The 17,124-nt window shown below is 38.7% G+C and overlaps 5 protein-coding genes across 7 annotated transcripts in view; 2 read left to right on the forward strand and 3 right to left on the reverse strand.

Annotated features, from left to right (window-relative positions):
* The window catches only part of uqcrb (ubiquinol-cytochrome c reductase binding protein), a 61,919-nt gene that overhangs the window by 1,712 nt on the left and 43,083 nt on the right, over window positions 1-17,124 (forward strand). The window contains exons 3-4 of one of the 2 annotated variants that reach the window (XR_014089593.1): window positions 92-258; window positions 436-606. Coding sequence is in view for 1 of the 2 variants with exons in the window: in XM_008422010.3 (XP_008420232.1) it covers window positions 92-258; window positions 436-513 (245 nt within the window). In the remaining variant the exon portion in view is untranslated. Of the gene's footprint in view, window positions 1-91; window positions 259-435; window positions 651-17,124 lie in introns of those variants that run through there. The other variant, XM_008422010.3, reaches the window with a different exon arrangement.
* On the reverse strand, window positions 641-4,170 carry lrrc14b (leucine rich repeat containing 14B). Its single transcript, XM_008422011.3, has 3 exons — window positions 3,759-4,170; window positions 3,067-3,695; window positions 641-1,914 (listed from the first exon to the last, which is right to left on the reverse strand). The coding sequence occupies exons 1-3, from the start codon at window positions 4,032-4,034 to the stop codon at window positions 1,224-1,226; spliced, it is 1,596 nt and encodes a 531-aa protein (XP_008420233.1). The 5' UTR covers window positions 4,035-4,170; the 3' UTR covers window positions 641-1,223.
* Window positions 5,170-7,368, reverse strand: gatad1 (GATA zinc finger domain containing 1). 2 transcript variants are annotated; one of them, XM_008422013.2, is made up of 6 exons: window positions 7,203-7,368; window positions 6,893-7,124; window positions 6,081-6,203; window positions 5,932-5,991; window positions 5,650-5,833; window positions 5,170-5,579 (listed from the first exon to the last, which is right to left on the reverse strand). In XM_008422013.2, exons 2-6 carry the CDS (start codon window positions 7,073-7,075, stop codon window positions 5,389-5,391), a joined length of 741 nt encoding a protein of 246 aa, XP_008420235.1. In that variant the 5' UTR covers window positions 7,076-7,124; window positions 7,203-7,368; the 3' UTR covers window positions 5,170-5,388. The 2 variants fall into 2 exon arrangements, with proteins under 2 accessions (XP_008420235.1, XP_008420234.1); XM_008422012.2 differs by having other exon boundaries at window positions 6,893-7,368.
* Window positions 8,415-9,650, forward strand: chrac1 (chromatin accessibility complex subunit 1). Its single transcript, XM_008422014.2, has 3 exons — window positions 8,415-8,669; window positions 8,816-8,942; window positions 9,284-9,650. The coding sequence occupies exons 1-3, from the start codon at window positions 8,517-8,519 to the stop codon at window positions 9,361-9,363; spliced, it is 360 nt and encodes a 119-aa protein (XP_008420236.1). The 5' UTR covers window positions 8,415-8,516; the 3' UTR covers window positions 9,364-9,650.
* LOC103472396 (uncharacterized) lies at window positions 11,273-15,744 on the reverse strand. Its single transcript, XM_008422015.3, has 3 exons — window positions 15,236-15,744; window positions 14,191-14,733; window positions 11,273-12,835 (listed from the first exon to the last, which is right to left on the reverse strand). The coding sequence occupies exons 2-3, from the start codon at window positions 14,724-14,726 to the stop codon at window positions 12,694-12,696; spliced, it is 678 nt and encodes a 225-aa protein (XP_008420237.1). The 5' UTR covers window positions 14,727-14,733; window positions 15,236-15,744; the 3' UTR covers window positions 11,273-12,693.

Genomic DNA, 17,124 nt, shown 5'->3' on the forward strand with positions numbered 1-17,124 from the left:
ACCTAACATATACAACTATGTGCATTATTGAATTTTCAAGATCTGAACGTGTTTTTTTTATTTTTATTTATTTGTTTTTTTGTTGTTGCAGGTTTAATGCGTGATGACACAATATATGAGGACTCGGATGTGAAGGAGGCCCTGAGGAGGCTCCCAGAGAACGTTTATAACGACAGGATATTCAGGGTGAAGAGAGCCCTGGATCTTTCCATGAAGCAACAGATTCTCCCAAAAGACCAGTGGACAAAATACGAGGAGGTAAGTTCACAAGGGAACAAGACTCTTCATGTGTCCTGTCTTGCACTTATGAAGGAGCTACTGAAGTACTGAATCATTGTCATAAAATAAACTTTTCACGTTGACATTATTTTGTCAGCTGCTACGAGATTTGTTTGGGGTTTCATTCATTCTCATAACCCATTATGTTTTTCTCAGGATGTCTACTACCTGTCACCATACCTGGAGGAGGTGATCCGTGAGAGGAAAGAAAGGGAGGAATGGATGAAGAAATAACACTTTCCTATTAGGCTGTTTAAATCTTATATGGTTGGTGTATAATTGTACCCTGGTGTACTATGTAAAGTTTTAAAATGAAATGTAACTTGTATGGATAAAAAAAAGCCCAATAAAGAAAATTCCATTGTAAAGGACTGAAGTATCTGATTTGTTCTTTTATTTTTTATAGTTTATTGACATGACACTGTAAAACATTTCTGCACTCAGTAATACATTGCAGTTCTTCCATCTCAAATACAGTAATTTCCATGCTTTTTCAGTGTTAGACCAACACAAAGTTGTGAAATTGTGAAGTGGATAAAAAGTGCTTTTCAAATGTTTTACAAGATATCTGAAGTTTCCTTCAGATAAATCTTTTAGAACACCTCATCAGATGATCATAAAATCCCAGTACAATTTAATGAAACCTGCAGTTTTAACATGATATGCAGTAATTAAAGAGTATGAATACTTCCTGCGGTACTTTAGTCATCAGATGCTACCATCACTAAATTTATCTCCACTTTTATTTTCTTAAACAAGAGCCTAACTTAGACAAAATTGAGACAAGGTTAGTATTAATTTTTTAAATAAATATGCCTAAATTTAAAATTGCCTTAAAAACAAGGATTCATGTATATTCATAAAAAATTCACTTAATTTTAAAGATGTGCTTCATTTAGATTTGTTCAAAGCCTCTGATAAAATCCTTCATGCCCATTTGCTGCTCACCAGGCGTTCTCGTTTTCTCTCTGGGCCTGTGATCTCCTGGTGTCCACATCTGTTATCGTACCTATAAAATTTCCAATCACACTGTTGAAAGATTTTAGCATTGACAACCCAAGTTCATTGCTGGTTTCATTAATGTCTGGATCGTAGGCGCCCGTGAGGGGGGTGCACACCTCCACATCTCCTCTGCCGGCTCGCTCCAGGATGCCCAAAAGCTGACCCCTGGTCTGCTGGAACAAATCTCTGTTGTAGTCCAACAAGACCGCTTCTTCAAGAGGATAAGCGACATCCTCAGAGTAGCAGTCTCGGGGTGCAGGCACCTCTATGTACCTCAGTTTAGGAAACCCTGTTGTCAGCGTGGAGAACAACCTCCTCAGCGTGACGGAGCTGAGAGGATTTCCCAGAAGCTTTAGCTCCTGTAGCCCCTGGCAGGGAGACAGCGCGTTGGTGAAGGTGGTTAGGTGGTCGTCCTCGATGTCGCACTCCTCGAGGACGAGGGTCGTCAACGTTGCAGAGCAGCGACCCAGGAGTTTGTGGAATGCGGTGGAAAAAGAGCTGAAGATGTCATGTCCGCTCAGGTCGAGGTGGACCAGGGATTCACTGTGCAGGGAGTTGGCCAGGTAGGTCATGTCCACGCGGTTCAGGCAGCAGTTAGCCAGCTCCAGACACTTCAGTGGTGTATTAAGAGGGCTGGGGAAAGTAAAGACATAATTCAAGAATTTGAAAATGGAGTCCTAGCCTAACTGACATAGTTTTATATAGTTATATAGTTTTTTTTATATAGTTTTATATAGATATTAGAGTTACTAAGTAGATTTGTGGATAAACAAATCTAATTCATATCATCATGGTAAAATATTATATAAGCATGACTTTTTGAGTTTGGAAAACATGTTCATTTATTTTGTATTTAAGGTTCTTCACGGTTTGTCTCCACCACTGCTAACAGACTGTCCAAAGCAGTTAGTAGAGAGGGGAGAGTGTAAAATACCAGTTAGGCAAAGTTATATCACTTAATTCCAGTGTATTTACTGTTGAGGATACTTCTAAAGGCAAATATCAACTACTTTGTTTTGGCCTTTTACATAAATCCTAATATTAAAATAAAATAGATAATCCAGTAAGGTAAGAAAATGTCAAGACATCGAAGCGGTGTTGATACTTTCGCATGGCTCTGTCCCTGACTGACCTGGAGCTGTCTGTCCTCACTGGCATCGTATCAGCAATTTTAACAACAAAATACCATCCATTGTTAAACAAGAACATTTAAAGCTGCCAAAGAATAGCAGAGCTATTACAAGAAGTGCACACCTTATTTAAATATATAAAGAAAAAACAAACCTCAGGTGACCTTGTAGTGGTGGAAGACATGGACTTAAAGTTTTATCACAGTTTTTTGTGGTACTACTTTGATAACATAATAATAAGACAATAAGAACTATTTATTTCTACTTTTTTTAGGTAACTATGGCTGTGGCTGCATCAAACAGTAATCGTAGCCCCACAAACACAAATACTGCTCTTGCAAAACATTCCTTTGTGTAATTTGCTTCTTTAGGAGACCAGCAGCATAAAGACGCACGATTTGTATCACTAAACTGCACAGAACTGCATTTAGTCATATTTTCAAATTAATTGATATTTATTGATACTCTGATCGAACAAACAGTGGAGAAAATTGTAAAACCAACAATTCTGAAACTACAGACAGTTTTGGGTATCTTTAAACATCAATTGGAATTTATCGTGATGATAAATCAAAATTCTTATGACAAGAAAAGTATCAATAAATTAAAAACGATACAATAAATGCCCACCAGTACAGATAGTTGATGTACTCACCACAGCAATCGGCGAAGATGTCCAGTTAGAGTCGAGAACCCAACATAAAGCTCAGTAAGGTTGCCAAGTTGTGCCAGCAGATGCCCAATGGTTGCTAGGAGATCGTCATCATCAGCACCCAGCCTCCTAACATCCAGCGCCCCCGCTGGTAGCGCTAGAGACTGCAGCTTGGGAAACTCCACCCTGGACAGCAACACCTCCAAGTGCGTGGCCTCCAGGGGAACATTGTGGACCACCTCCAGCTTCGTTATGGACTCAGGCTCTGCCAGACGAAGGACGTAGACGAGCTGCTTGAGAGCGAGGGAGTCGGCTCGAAAGCTAACAAAGCGAACCTTCAGGGGACAGTAGCGGAGAAGCAGGAAGGCCTGAGCCACCAGCTCGTAGCTTCGGCCTGTCACAAATCCATTCAGGAGGACGTCGATTGATGTTTCAAACGCAGATGGGCTCACGTCACTCGCCTGCATGGCCACCATGGTCTCATAGCACATTTGGGTCAGGAGCTGGGTCCGAGCCCATCGACCCATGGTGGACTTGCATGGACAGGCTTGGTGCTCAATGTCTTTGAGGGCAGTCAGGTCCACCACATGCAAACTCTTTGCATATGTTCTTGGAGGAGACAGCACATAGTCCTGTAAGGAAATATCATCACAAAGTTATAGAGGCATAAACATCCAAACCGATGTAAGGTTTACCTTTAGACCTGTCAGAACTGAGTGTAGGCAGGTCCGGCAGGTGCAGGAGGTGAGGTCCAGCTCGCAGTCAGAGGATCTCCCCAGGAGCCTCTGCATGTTGAGCTCTGGCAGAGGCCACGTCTGGACCAAAGCATGCAGCAGCTCGGCCTGCTCACGGAGGTAGCAGGCCTTGAAGAGAAGCGGATAGAGGTTGAAAGACACGCAGCTTAGGTTCCCTAAAGCCGCTGAACCCGTCTGAATGAAGCCCTCAGCCGCAAGGAAGCGCAGGGACTTCATGTTCACCAAAGTGCAGGAGGCGGAAAGTAGAAGAATAAAAGATTTTCCTGATTTTCCTGAGTTTTTGCTCTGGTATTCATCCAGGATGGGCTTGCTGTGGTTCAGCAGCAGCTATGTGTGGTTTATGGGGGTCTTGTGATAGGTAAAACGTTGGGGCTATTAATAGAAACAGCTGTCTCACGTCCTTCGTCAGGGTACACTGTCTGGCTCTCAAGAGAGATAAGTGGAAACAACATTCGAATGCTGCTGAGAAAATTTCCACTAATAACTAATTAAGCTTCATTGTTTAGTGAATAAATTTTTTTTAACATAATCAGTAGTCTCACTTCGACCCTAGTCAGAAACTTGAGTGAAACCTATATGATTCAAAACTTGAGTTTTTATTGTCAACTTTGTTTGCAGTTAATATTATGTTCATAATTCAGTGTATTAAATCTTCATTTTCTTTTAACTTGCTTTAAGTTCACACTCCTTTTGTTCAGTGGAGTGTGAAATTGTGACACCTTTATTTCTAACTCCATCTGTTAAATTTATCTCACCTTTCTGTTATGTTCTTCCCTTTTACCTTTTGATTCTTCTGCGCTTTTACTGTGAAAATAAGTGCACAATTTAAAATGTCACCAGAGGAAATGTACATGATGAAGCAAGAAAACATCTGACCTAAATTTAAGCCATAAACTATTTTAATGATTACATATTCATGACATGATGCAAAAGACTGTCTTGAAAAAAAAATGTCATGTTGGAAGAATTTAATGCAACGATATCAAAATATATTTGCGTTTTTTTTGCATTTATACAGCACTACCTACATCACTTTTTTGTGGTCTTATTAGAAAAACTTTTTTTTATGAAATGAATTCTCCAGGGATACCCAGGTCACATTATTTTTAACAGAAATTGTGCAGTATTTTATCTGCACTGTATTATTAATAGAGTAACTAATGTCTCTGGAATTAAAATATGAGAATCCAAGCGGCATTTTTGAGTAAATGTAGAGCATCCACTTGCTCCCTTTAGTAGAGAGGCAGAAGCTCTACTCTTCAGATAGCAGGCCTCATCCCATTTGTACAGATTATTTTGTTCTCATCTTACCAGTTTGTTTTCTGTTCTACAAGAATAAAAAGACTGACACTTTCAAGGTTTTTTTTTTTTAATCGTCAAATACAAAAGTATTAATCCAATGTTTCAGCTGTGTAAACAGGTTCCTTAAAATGTAGCTACAAATGGTTTGTCTCAAAATCTGATTGCAACTTGCCTTTGAACTGAAATAAGTTTGTTTTCTCTATAATACACATATATACATTCAAGTGCTTCAAAGAAACAGCACAAGTCCATATATGAGAAAGTCCTATTAACTGGCGATGCTGGCAGACTCTTTAGCAGCCAGCGTAGATGTAGGTCCTATGTGCGTCCAGATGAAGCCTTTTTCGGGACATAGAGGGATGGTGGGGAACGGAGAGCTGCGTGACTTGAAATATTCAGACGGGGCGTGGCACACAAACTCCAAATAGTCCATCTTCCTGGGCAGATCCTCCTCTGGTCCTAATACAAAGCACTGAGCTTAAAACCATGTCAAACTAATCACAGTAAAATGTGTTAACAGATCGCTTACCAATAATGTACGTCCCTGGATCAAAGTGGTCGCTTGGACTGGCCTGAGTGGGGATGAGCCATGTCAGAGCCGCACTCTTCTCACAGTACTGGTCCTGCACAAATCCTCTGATCTGAGCGTAGTACGGCTTTCCATCGTCTTCATCTATGACCCTGATCACATCACCTATCTGGTAGTACACACCCTGTGAACACAAACAGGAGGTCCTGGGTTTTTATATGATCACTTTTAAATATAAACACTGAAAAAAACAACAACAAAAAAACAATGACAACCCCATACTTTGTAGAATAAAGATTCAGATGTGATGATTGTTGACACAGATTCTGGTGCTTTAATTGGCTGTAAAGGAGAATAGTCAAGTGTCAAAGACTTTATAGAGCAGTACAAAGAAATATGGCAAATAAAATGAAATAAAATGAGCAGCGTACATTTTTGAGTTTGAAAATGTGTCTCCTTCCTTTGCCTTTTGTTGAGACCTTTTTCTCAGAGGCAGGAGCTTTGTACTTAGTGCTTCTCAGCCGTGCAGATCTCCTGTGAATTTCTTGCTTGGACTAGGAAAAAAAAAAAAAAAAACACACCAAAAGATTTTAAATATGTAATCTTCCTCTCAAAACAGTTGTACTAACCTGACATTGTTTTATTTATGAAACATTAAGGAATCATTCTTCCAATGGATGAAAAAACAACAACTCTGAAATAACTATAACAGTGCATCATAATGGAACCTGTTGTGATTTTTATTTTGGCTAAATGTATTTTATTTTTTGTTTCATATATGAATAGTACAAGCTGATACAACACCACCGTCATGTTGGGAGTGGCATTCTGTAACCATACATATTCACTTGCAAGCCACTATTGCCATAAAACTTCCCAAACCCTTAATATGAGAATAAATAAATTACGTAAATATGAGACTACAAGTTCTAGCCCATAATCATAAATAATACGTTTCACATTTACTTTAAATGAGTAACAAATCATATATTGTTCATTTCGCTCAATAATCTTTTTGCAGTGAAAATAAAACGGAAGCCAAAGCGATCTCTGCTCTTTATATGCTTAACTGCCGCCAGGGGGTGATATTGAGCGGTTTTGTTGATGCACCACACAAGTCTAATAATATCCATCTACCTTCAGCTCTCTGGTTTCAGAAAGACATGAGAAAATAAGCTACAAATACATCAATGTACCATAATTATTTAGGCCACGCTCAAAGAATCTCTTCGGTGCGACTGACCTGTTTTCCGCCGCCGTTGCTGGGCTGTGTGCTGGTGGAGACAGAAGGTCCAGAAGCTCCACCGCCGCTGTTGGTCTTTCCCGTGCAGTTATTGCACAGTATTTCACCCTGGTTTCCTTTCTTCCACATTGAGGAAGAGTTCGTCTTACAGACGGAGCAGCACGGTTTCAAACCCAGAGGCATTTTTACCGCTCACCAAACGACGTCAACTAACGCAGAAATGAACACAACACTGTCCAACAAAAAAAAAAAAATGAGATGGAGCTCCTCGATTTGCTGCCCGTCAACAGTTTACTATCAAAACCCTCACCTGTGTAGCTGCAAAAAATTACAGCGACATCTATTAATTCAAATAAAAAACATATAGCATCTTAAAATAACCAACGAACAAACCAATTCGGTCTGTTTATGTGTGTCGCTATTATCCTTAGCGGCGGTCCTGCTCTTTTTTTGCGCTTCTTCCTCTGACGTTAAACATGAGGTGGGGATACAGCGCCACCAACAGGCCTGAGACCATACATCAGTCTTAGTTTAACACAAAAAGTACAAATAAATAAATACATAAAAGTGGTATTATTTTTTTAGTAAGCATGAATAATCCAACCATCTCTTTCTCTAAAAATTATTTATTGGACACAATAAATAAATAAAAATTATTACCCAGCAAACAGTACCTTTTCCTGATAAGAACATCCCTTCTACTAACAACATTTTTATAATAATAATAATAATAATAATAATAATAATAATAATAATAATAATAATAATAATAATAATAATAATAATAACAATACATTTGATCTGCATAGTGTTTTTCTAAGTACTCAAAGATGCTTTACAACACAGATTTGTTGGAGTCTGCAAGAGGGGGCCATCAATGGATGAATTATTTGCTTAGACATATTTTTAACAAACCTAGTTGAAGCACAGATGAAATCAAATATGAACTCATAACATCAGTAACTATAAAACAATGCATTATTCCATGCATTTTCAGAAACTAAATTTCCAAATTCCTTGAATCTTAAACAACCTAAAATCTTACAAAAAAATAACTTTGGTGCTATTCTCACTGTCAATAAACAAATGTAAAGTTTTTATATCTATGGTCTGTGTTAAATTTAAATATTTATGGGAGGCCACTGATGTTTGTTTTGGGGCCAATGAGAAGCAACTTAATTTACTGTAGGTGATGTATACATTTATTGTTTTACAGAGAGTCTTGCATCAGGTAAGGCTCGTCAAGTAAGAGAAAATTTGTAGATGCACCAATCTAAAGATGAAAAATAACACATTCTTTTAGATATTAGTTCCTCACTACAGTAAAAAATTTACTTTTTCAGTCTGAGAAAAAAACATTTTTAACTAGCATGTAGTAGTAAAATATTTTTCTGCTAAGAACAACACGAGGACTTTTGATTTTACAGTCACAAAGTTATACGTTTGGATACTTGGCAAAGTTATACGTCACATTCAATAATAATTCAAACCTTCCAGTAGGTGGCGCTAATCCTTGGTAAAGACCGCCAAAGAAGAGGAAGACGACGAAGAAGAAACGAAATGCGTCACAATTCAAAACAGTCCTGCAAGCTAACAGTAGAGTGTGTTTATCCCATTTTAAAGAATGTCTCAAACTAATTCAGGAAAACACAGCCAAGCATCAGAAGCTAAAAAGGCAATCTCACTACCGATCTCCAGAGTGCGGTTGATCATGAAGAGCTCCCCGGATGTCTCCAGCATCAATCAGGACGCTCTCTTCCTCACCACCAAGGCTACTGTAAGCTGCTGTTACAAGATAAACTGAAGGTCTTATTAGCAGAGCTGGAATATCAGCGGTTTATTGTTTCGAATATGTTTGTTTTAGAGTTTTAATTGGAGATTTCTAATTGACTAACTCGGGCGTTGTTGTTGCTGCTGATAAAGGAGCTGTTTGTGCAGCATCTGGCTCTGACCTCCTTTAACAACCGCTCCCAGACGGAAGCTAACACCCTGAACTACAGCGACCTGGCTAAAACCGCAGAGGAGAGCGACACTTTCCACTTCCTCACAGGTGAGAAACCTGACTCGCCTGAAGCTATCAACCTTCGGATGCTCATATAATTGGTGTTCAAATAAGCTTGAAGGATGTTACTGATACTTCAAGGAAAACTGCAGATATAAAATGCCCTTTTTTGAAATATTCTACCATTGATTCATCGCAAGACATTTAAAATTACATAAATAAGAATATGGATTACATAATCTATATTTAAAGGGTTAAATGACTGTGTTTGTACATTAGTACATATATTTATTACTGAAATATATGAAGTAATGTTGAAGTTGGAGAAGCGGTTAATTTATGTCATGTAACTTTTCTCTTTCTCGCTCTCTTGTTCTTTTACTTAACAGATATTTTGCCAAAAAAGATCCTTGCTCAAGATTATCTAAAGTCTTTGGAACAAATGCAAGATGAAGACAGTGATTTCTGATAAAGAGAGAACTTCTTTTTCCAATGTGGACATTTTATCACATGCACTCTGCTGTCATTGGGAGGAAAAGTGAGGCGGCACATGGACTTCATTACTTTTCAGCTTACTCGCTTGATTCATGTAGAGATTTTAGGAAAAAAAAAAAGGTTTGAGAATGGGAAAGCAAACGCACCAAAAATATTAAATGACGTCCCTCGGATCAACTTTAACTGACGCAGTTCCAGGAGGATGTAGGTGATGAATAACTGCAACCAAATAAAATGTTTTAACACTGCTCCAAAGATGAAGGCTGTTAAATTAGTTTTTTTTTAAACCCCCATCACCTAGTGTTATGCAAAGGTTTCTACAAATCTTGAACTACTTCCCAAATTGCTATGTTGAAATCTTAAACGTCAAGGTGGCTTATTGGGATTTTATGCTAGAACAACAGAAAGAGGTGGATAATTGTGGAGGGCAAAGATGATGTGTTTTTCAAAGGGTTTTTCAATGTAATTTGAAAAGTGTGACATTTATTTGCATTCTGTCAACCCCTCCATGTAAATACTTTACAAAACAAACACTGACTGCATTTACAGCTGCAGATAAGACTATTGGCTTTACCTTTTGTAGAAGCTGAAACATTTGCCCATTTTTCTTCTTTATAAACAGCTCAAGCTCAGTCAGATTGGAGGGAGAGCATCTTTGAACATCAATGCATCTTAAAAGCAGCCTCCAGCAGGTTTTCTTCAGGGATTGCCCTGTAATTAGCTTCCGTTCATCTTCCCATCAACACAAACCAACTTTTCTGTGTCCACTGAAGAAGAGCATTCCCTCGGCATGATCCTGACAGCCCACGGTGGTATAGTTTTCGTCAAATTTATTGTTTTCACAAAATATGATGCAATAGAACTACCTGCACCGCTATAAGTTTTAGCTGATTATTAAAGTACCATGCACTCAGACTGCTGTGATGAATTTTGGCAAGCTTGTTTTTAATGCATCATAAAGTTTTAGAAGGCAAAAATAGAAAAGCAACTTTTTAAATAACTGACATTAAAATAAATGTATTCTCCCCGCCCCCTGCCAACTAGATAAAGTTCGCATTATCTAGAATCTATATTTGCTATGAGCCTAAAGCAGAAAAGACAGCAATACTTTCAACACTATTAGTTAATGCAATCTGGGCATGCTGCTCCAATGTTAGCTTGTGTCTCATATTTGGGGCCTGCCTATGCAATGCGTGGCAGGAACCTACTGTTCTACACCCAATAAGCGGTGTGTGTGCCCCTACAAAAGTGGCATCAAAGCGTTCAGCTTGATCCCGAGAAGAGAGCTATTATTTTTAGTGAGATTCTGAGTTAAAATGATGACATAAATTGAGAAAAACGACCAAAAAACGAGTCTGAGTGTCTCACAGAGTCAGGAATCTTTCGGAAACACACACACAGCACAGTGGTTTTCTGACTCCAAAACTATACTGCTCAAAAAAATAAAGGGAACACTTCAGTGTTCACTTAAATGTTAAAGTGTTCCCTTTATTTTTTTGAGCAGTGTATTTTAAACTCGCCCTCACGGGTACAAATACCGCCTTATTGGTCTCAAAGTCGGTCATGACATGGACACACACGAATGCTCCCGTAAAATGTTTTCAAAATTTTGCTAGGGCTTATGGTTTTTTGTCAGGGTCCTTGAGACCGACGCTGGGTGTCACACAAGTATAGAAACTCTGTGTCCAGCATATTGTGAATGAGAGAGCCAGCACAGGTGCAGATACTTAATTACCATAGCAACGTAGCCAGAGAGCTGCATGCTATTATGGTCTCTCTGTAGTCTCTGCTACTGATTAGTTTTCATCGGAGTGGGGAATATTTTGTCTTTTTGTTTTAGACACATTCCTCTATCTACTTTTTTATTTAAAAGATTAAATCAGTTAAGTAAGTTAGGGTTATTTGACAGAACAAACACATTTAAATAGTTTCCCCTTACACAAGTGCAGCATTAGAAACGTAAAAAAGACAAAACACTAACCAGGTTTTTCCATACAGAGCATTTCACTGCCCCCACCACAGGCATTAGCCTTTTCCCTAAAATAATTCTTATTTATTAGACATGTTTAGTATACTGAATGGGGCAAGTCAAATTAAGACAGCATGCTAGTGCATGCAGTAGCATACATGAAAACCTGCATGCTACTGGCACATATGCTAATATGAGCATTTTGGCTAATTTTAGCTTAAACAAAATTTTAACATACTGAATGGTGCAAGTCCATGTTGGTCAACATGCTTGTGACTTGCCCCATGGTCTTGAGTACATTGTAGCTTACTTTAGCATTGATGCTAACTTTTAGCATCAGAACGCTGGGTTCCAACTGATGGATACACTTTGGCAGGCCCCGTTTATATTTTACTAATACTATGCAGCCTTGAAGCTTGGGTGATGTGTTCAGTGTCTTCCCATACAAAAGGCATTTGGCATATGTGCAAAAAAGTAATATTTTGGTCTCAACGGACCAAAACAACATCTTATTCCATATACAGCGATTGTCACACCATGTATGGAATAAGTAAACACAACTTATTAGTGTTTCCTTTCAGCACTAGCATAATAAAAGTTATCCCATGTCAGCTGTGGATCTCTCATTCGGGTGAGGTCCTCTGTGTACATGATGCTGTTTGCTCTCTAATGTTTTCCCCAAATCTCAGAAGACTTGAGTGCAGTTTGCTGCAGATTGCATTTAGTAAAGGTGGCCAAATACAAATGCATGACACACTTTTCTAAGTTTTGTAAAAAAAAAAAAAAAGTATTAGAACTGACTGCAGATGAAGGACGGGTGTCTCAGTTAGCTTCACACATCTGATTACTGAAACTGGATGTTTTCAACATCTTTGAAAAAATGTACCTCTATTTGCCACCAAGAACTTTGAACATCTGTTAGTCTAACAATTCAATATATCTTAAACGTCTACACATCAGAATGCTTCCTTTTTATTTAGTAATGGATTTATTGTTTAGATTTTAGATTAAAATACATGTCAATGTTTTGCTGGGTAACCTTTATGTCTATATAAACAGACAAAAACTATAATCTCTCAAGTTTGACAAGTCTCTTATTCTTATGCAGAACTCAGTATATTAGAGTTTCACAAGGTGTTTTATACGACTGTAAAATGCCTGTACGGATCATTCGGAGTCGTAAACTGGAACAGCCACATGTGTTCAGGTTATGGGTTTGTACTTTTTTTCTGTTCTTTTGCTAACAATTTACATTTCCTTAGACATCGGAATTTATTACGCATGCACCATTTAAACTCTTGTACCAGAGGCTCTTGGAGGGGGCTTTGATTGTTATCATTGTCGAATGAGTTTGTTGAGTCGAAGGTGTATGTTGAGCAGAGTCTTCTCTAAAGTAGAAAAACGGCTCTCCAGGTTGTTTGCCAGGAGCTCTTTTCCTTCCATCGCCTCCTTTGTGTTGGTAAGATGCTCCCTTATGCTGTCAGGAAAAAAAAAAAGTTAAGATTAGACTTTTGTATTCCTAGGTTCATACAAATTCAAGAGATTTTATCTTTTCTCCATTCTCTGTTTATTTTTAGCCGGAGCTTCGTTTTATCCTGTCATTTGGAAAATGCGATGAAATGACTCAGATTTTCCATATGTGATGCAGACCTTCTGAAAACCTTGTTAATTAAGGTCTAGCCTCGACATCTGGTTGTGGACCTGCTTTTGGGTCCGCAGCCTACTGGAATGTGTTCTTTGAATTGGTAAATGTTGCCATAATAGTCCTGTAGTCTCAGTCGTCGGATGAAGAAAGCTCAACCTGTTTCAGTTGTTAGGTTTCAGTGGGCAGGACGTAGAGAATGAGGGCAGATGAAAACGCATTACAAATTACCCAGCGTTGCTCATTTAGCAAGACCAGAGCTGGGAAATGTGATTCGTATGTGGAAAAACTTAACATGCACTTATTGCTCTGGGTTGAACAGATGTGTGCTACTAAAAGCCAGTATTTGATGAAAATGGTATCTTTTTGCATTACAGTGATTCTGAAAACAGAAAAAATAATATATTCCATGTTTTGGTAATATGAAGTTCATACCTAAGCCTAACTAAAGTGCTTTAGCATGGACTTCAGAGCTTCATAAAACAATTTAAGTTAAATTGAGTGGACTAGAGGATGGTACACACCATCACTATAGCCTGTGGACAACGTGGATAGCCTTCCTCGATTTTTCTCTGTTCTTAGTTATCTTGTTTAGTTAAAAATGTTGTTATAAAAAATAAACATCTTACAATGCATCTGCAAAGCATGCATTTGTGTCTTTGCACCAGGATATTCCAACATTTTACTTTTTTACTTCCTGGTCCAGAACCGCACAGCAACCTACGCAGGCAAGGGAAAAGCTTTAGTTGTTCAACCACAAGGTGGGAGGCATCAACTAACTCACTTCATTCTTTGGTTACCTAGCAACTCACTCACTTTCAGGTCACCTAGCAACGACTTGAGTAACGTGTAGCAGTTTTAAATTTTGCCACCATGCCTCATAATGCTTAAAAATAAAGAACAGTGTGCTGGAGTGAAAACTGGATAAAGCAGGAAAGGTCATATCACCACTTTGGCAGTATATTAGATGTATAAAACAAAAAGGCAATGATAAAAACTGATATGAAACTCTTGTATGGTGATGCATGTTTCAGTCATATTGTCTAGTCCTAAGTATAGTTTTAATCTTGTTTTACTTATAGGACACAGTATCCACAGTATATTCAAATGCATGCACCAAACTTAAAAAAACCCCAAAACAAATATTAAAAGTTGTATATCTCACAATCAAAAGATTTTCTGGTTCTCACCTAGTAAGAATGCCCTCCTCCTTCCCCTCTTTCCTCTTCTCCACCAGTGAGACAAACACATTCTCCATGGTTTGCATTATCTCCGTCGCCTCCTGGTGGTCTGACAGGACGCCCTGGACCTCCTCTCTGGCTTGGTGGCTGTAGGAAACTCCTGCTTCCTCCACCCCGCTCAGGTCAGACACCGCCTGCAGCGCGGCCCTGTTCTGCAGAACAAGCAGACGGGACCTGGCGAACTCCTCCGGTTCTGCTACAGTTTCCCAGCAGACCGGAGAGGAAGGTGGCAACCAGAAGCGCTGCGTGCAATTGAGTGGTTCTTTTGGGGTCTCCTTAAAAACAAAGGAGCTGTCAGCAGGGAAGTGGTTGAAGAGATGCAGCAGAGAAGATCCAGAACCCATTTCCCAATCCTCGAAGCCAGGTTCTCCTGACACTTGTTCCAGGACCACTTCTGGTCCTCCGTCCTCTGGTTGGGAGCAGACACCCAGCAGGAGGCAGCAGGAGAAGCAGAGCCAGGCCCTGCTGGCTGTCCACCAGAGCATCTCCAAACTGGATGAAAAAAAAACTAATTAAGCTGGTTTTAATATTTATGACGTTGTTTATGATTTTGAAGAAAATCTATTTAAAAGCTATTTAAATGTTAACTGCACGTGCTTTTCAGTTCACATTTCTACATTTAGAATCCATTCCTTTTACTGATCTTGCATATCAACAGAAAATGTTTTGGGTTTTATTAGCTATTAAACATTTTGCTATTTAATCGATTTACTAGAATAAAAAACAATATTCTGATTTATTGAGACACACCTGTAATATATCTACAAAACCTCGTTAGCAATTTCTCTCATGTTTTATTACTAGCTTGTCGTGTCACAATAGTTTTCCTTTAGTAGGTTAGTGATAGCCAGAAAAACGGTAGAGAAACTGATGAGGAAAAAGAAAAAAAACAAAAACGAAACCCTGTCCACTTCAAAACAACTCAAGCAAATAAAAACATATTTCAAGTACTACAAGAAGAGCTAACATTTGTATTGATCTTAAAAGATCTTACCTTGTAGGAAACAGCAGCGTGAGTGTGTTTGCAGCGGCGCTCCTTTGGAGCCTGAAGCTGTTGGAAAAAATGAGTCGACTTCAGCCTCTACTATACAGTCTGAAGGGCTTTCCATTGGCTCGATTACAGCAGTCTGGAGCCAAACGCTGTGGAGGAAATGATGAAAAAACGTACCTCAAATTAGAGGCTCTGTGATTTCTTGTTTACAGCTACAAAAGTCTGGAGGAAACGTGTGGCAAGTCTTTTTTTTTTTTTTGATACTCGTACTGATAATTGTTCATTTGTGTCTCTTATTTCTTTCTACATAAATTAGATCTTGTATTGAAGGCTAAACTATTTTATTTTTTGTCTTTTCTCTCTTTCTGACTGTTTTTCATTGGGTATGGGGGGGTTAGGGGGGAGTGATGGTCCTGGTATTTACTAGCCCGTTTTATACGAACCGTTTGGCCCAGTTTCAGAGGACGAGGAATCTGTTCACACCTACAGTTTTAGAAGGAAGTCAAACATTTTAAGACGGTAATAAGAATAAAAAATGTCCCGAAAAAGCTGAAAAACGTCATGAAGCAGTTTTACTTGAGCAGGGAATGATGATGTCCAGTATTTTACACTCTGACATAAGCAACGAGGAATGAGATACATTTTGGCAAAAACAACTAAGATTGTTGGAAACGTTTCAGGGTAACATAACAGGAAGCAGAAAACACTATCTTAGGTTGAATAGGAGCAGCTCTAGGCATGGCTTATCTACTTTAATCTGTCAAACCTGAGATGCACTGAATCATACAGCTTTTGTAGTTCTCCTGTAGCTAAAAGTAAAACATTGTCAGTTGAAAAAAAATAACTGCACTGGGTCTTAAGCAGACAAGGATGTCGAAGGATTACATTTCTGGCTCTCTGTCTCTGTGCGTGGCAGAAAAATAGCACAGCTCCAAACCCGAGCAAACGAAACACAAACCGCCTTAATAGTGTTTTCGTAAGTCAATCCAAACTTACCCTTCCTATTGAGCTTTCAGAAATGTAATGTGTTTCTAAACTTGTCGAGACTAAAACTATTTTCGACAATCACAGATGTTTGCTGGGTACCAGACAAACTCGATCTGGTAAAAGGATTCATGAAGCACAAGCTTCATTTCTTCTTCCTTGGATTTTTTTTTTTTGTCACAGACATGCACAAAGTTATGCACAATAATTCAGAGGAAGGAGAAGAATTTACGCTTGTCAAAACAAAACCGAAACTCTTAAAAGTGTGGTGTGCTTTTATACGCTTTATTTTACTGTAAATACATACAGTGAGCTTTCACAGCATGATGTTGCCACTGTCATGTTTTACTTTATGGATGGTGTGTTCAGGGCTGTGTGTCTTGATACTTTTCCTCCACGGATTGACTGTGTTACATTTTGGTCTGACCAGAGCAGCGCCTTTTTCCCACTATGTGGCTTTTAGCAAACTTTAAATCAAACTTCTCATGGCTTTCTTTTTTGTTATTCTTCCAAAAAGGTACAGATGTGTACAGTGTGTTTCTAATAGTTGTCCTGTGATCAGATTCTATCACCTCAGATCTAGACATTTGCTCCATGGAGGTTATTATGGATTCTCTACGTGAATGTTAAAACTGCCCTCCCACGGATGGTAATTTAGAAAATTCACCCGTGAAGTCATCATATTTACTATGAGAGTGAAGGGAGCTGAACAGAAATGAAAAGAATAAAAAAACATGAGTCGTTTTCCTACAACTTCACAATCAGTCACTCCTCTCTGTGTTGAAGTATCACATAACTCAATAAAATACTTTAAACTGGCGGTCATAATGTAATAAAAAGTGGAAAAGTTCAACAAGTCGCGAAACTTTTTTTGAGGGCCTATAAATAAGAGTGCTTTAAAACGGGTA

This window comes from Poecilia reticulata, chromosome 11, assembly GCF_904066995.2.
Source record: "Poecilia reticulata chromosome 11, P_reticulata-male-v2, whole genome shotgun sequence".
Taxonomy (NCBI): Eukaryota; Metazoa; Chordata; class Actinopteri; order Cyprinodontiformes; family Poeciliidae; genus Poecilia; species Poecilia reticulata.